The sequence below is a fragment of the Xiphophorus hellerii genome, chromosome 21 (genome assembly GCF_003331165.1).
Source record: "Xiphophorus hellerii strain 12219 chromosome 21, Xiphophorus_hellerii-4.1, whole genome shotgun sequence".
Lineage (NCBI taxonomy): Eukaryota > Metazoa > Chordata > Actinopteri > Cyprinodontiformes > Poeciliidae > Xiphophorus > Xiphophorus hellerii.
Window position 1 is genome coordinate 14,299,202 of NC_045692.1, and position 2,027 is coordinate 14,301,228.

At 47.8% G+C, this 2,027-nt stretch overlaps 1 protein-coding gene across 1 annotated transcript; it reads left to right on the plus strand.

The window, feature by feature from the left end:
* Positions 1-487: 487 nt before the first annotated feature.
* rrs1 (ribosome biogenesis regulator 1 homolog) lies at positions 488-2,027 on the plus strand. Its single transcript, XM_032551793.1, has one exon. The coding sequence runs from the start codon at positions 524-526 to the stop codon at positions 1,571-1,573; it is 1,050 nt and encodes a 349-aa protein (XP_032407684.1). The 5' UTR covers positions 488-523; the 3' UTR covers positions 1,574-2,027.

Below are 2,027 nucleotides of genomic sequence, written 5' to 3' on the forward strand. Positions count from 1 at the left end.
CAGTCGTTTCCTTCCTCTCATTCCTTCCTTCATAACCTTTATTCTTCCCTCACTGTCAGCCTCTTTCCTCCTTTTTTGCCACATTCCTCCAATCCTCTATTCCATCAATAATGAATTTGTTCCCTCTTTCTAAACTCCTTCTCTCCTCTTACTTCCATTCTTTAATATTTTTCCTCTCTCTTTCACTCCTTTCTTCCATTCGTTCTTCCATTCCCCTTTATATCGTCTTCCTGCAATCCTTTCTTCCCTTTTACATCCTTATATCAATCTTTTTTCTTAAAAATGTTAATTCTTATATTCATCCTTCCTTCCTAGTCAGTTATTTCCATGTTACATATTCAAAACATGGAAGCACTAAAGTCTTGCGTTTAAATGTGCTCAACAGGCCAGAGGACTCTAAAACATTTGATTAAACACTGCCACCTTGTGGTCATAATAGGAAACTCTCCGTTCACACATGAACCGGAAATAAATGCTCGTGTTTTTTCCTGCTCCACACGTGTTCCACTGTGAGCCGACCAACATGGCCGCGTGCAGTGTGGAGGAGCTGTTGGCAAAAGCTGAACAGGAGGAGGCCGAGAAGCTGAAGAGCATCTCCGTCCAGAAGGAGCTGGACCTGGAGTTTGACGTCGGGAACCTCCTGGCTTGCGACAAAAACCGCATCGAGTCCCGTGACTTCAGGGAGAAGAAGAGAGACGACTTCCTCCGAGCCTTAGCCCGGGACAACACACAGCTTCTCATCAACGAGATATGGAAACTACCCACGGAGAGGGTCGAAGAGGTTATCGTGGCCAAACTACCGGAGCAGACCACCCGGCTGCCCAGAGAGAAGCCCCCGCCGAAGCCCAAAGCCCCGACCAAGTGGGAGCAGTTCGCCAAGCTGAAAGGCATCCAGAAGAAGAAGAAGACTAATTTGGTTTGGGATGAAACTGCCAAGGAGTGGAGGCGGCGCTGGGGCTACAAGCGGGCCAACGATGACACCAAGGACTGGCTGATCGAGGTCCCGGAAACCGCGGACCCCAACGAGGACCAGTTCGCCAAACGGAACAAGGCCAAGAAGGAGCGGGTGGCCAAAAACGAGTTGAACCGCCTGAGAAACATCGCCAGAGCGCAGAAAGTCAAAACCCCCGGAGCGGGACTGCTGCCTAAAGCCCAGCAGTCCAAAGACGAGCTGGTCAAAGCCATGAGCGTGGCCAAGACCTCCACAGCGTCCGTGGGGAGGTTCCAGGACCGTCTGCCCAAAGAGAAACCTCCCAAGAACTCCGGCAAGAAGAGGAAGTTCGAGCCCCTGATCGGGGACTTCTCCAGCGAGAAGCAGAAACAGCTGGAGCTGCTGAAGATCATAGGCAGCAAGACCCCCAAGATGGACATCACCAAGGCGGTGAACACACAGATGAGGGAGGAGGACAGAGAGGAGGCTGCAGCTCGGCGGAGGAAGGGCGCTGGGGGGAAGGGGCGCAAAGGTAACACGGCAGGGAGAGGCAAGGGGAAAGGGAAGGGGAAGGGGCCGAAAGGAAAAGGAGGAAAAGTTGGAGGAGGAGGGAAGAGAAGAGGAAAACCAGGGAAGCACTGAGGACTTTGATTCCCTGCTTCATCTGGAGTTATTCTGGACGTTTAGGCAGCAGAATGAACTGATTTACTGATGTTGATGAATAAAACTGCAATCTGATCCAAGCATTCTTGGATGCTTGTTGACAAAACATGTAGTCTGAATACGATTCTGAATATAAACATACTAAGATATTGCAGATTCAATTCATATGAACTATTTGTTTTCTTCCGAATGTGCTCAAACCACCGCAGAGGCTTGATGTGAAAACTTTTGTAATCTAATAATATTGCAGCTAAATAATTGGATTTATTCATTTCAGGTGTTTGGTTTATTTAGAGAAAGATAATTGTCCTGTGTTGCAAAAGAGGAGACTACTATCACAACTGATTGTTGATTAAAGGAACATTTGTAATATTGATCTGTGTCACTTTGAAAATACACTTTAAACTGCAGAAATAAAACAGATTCAATACAG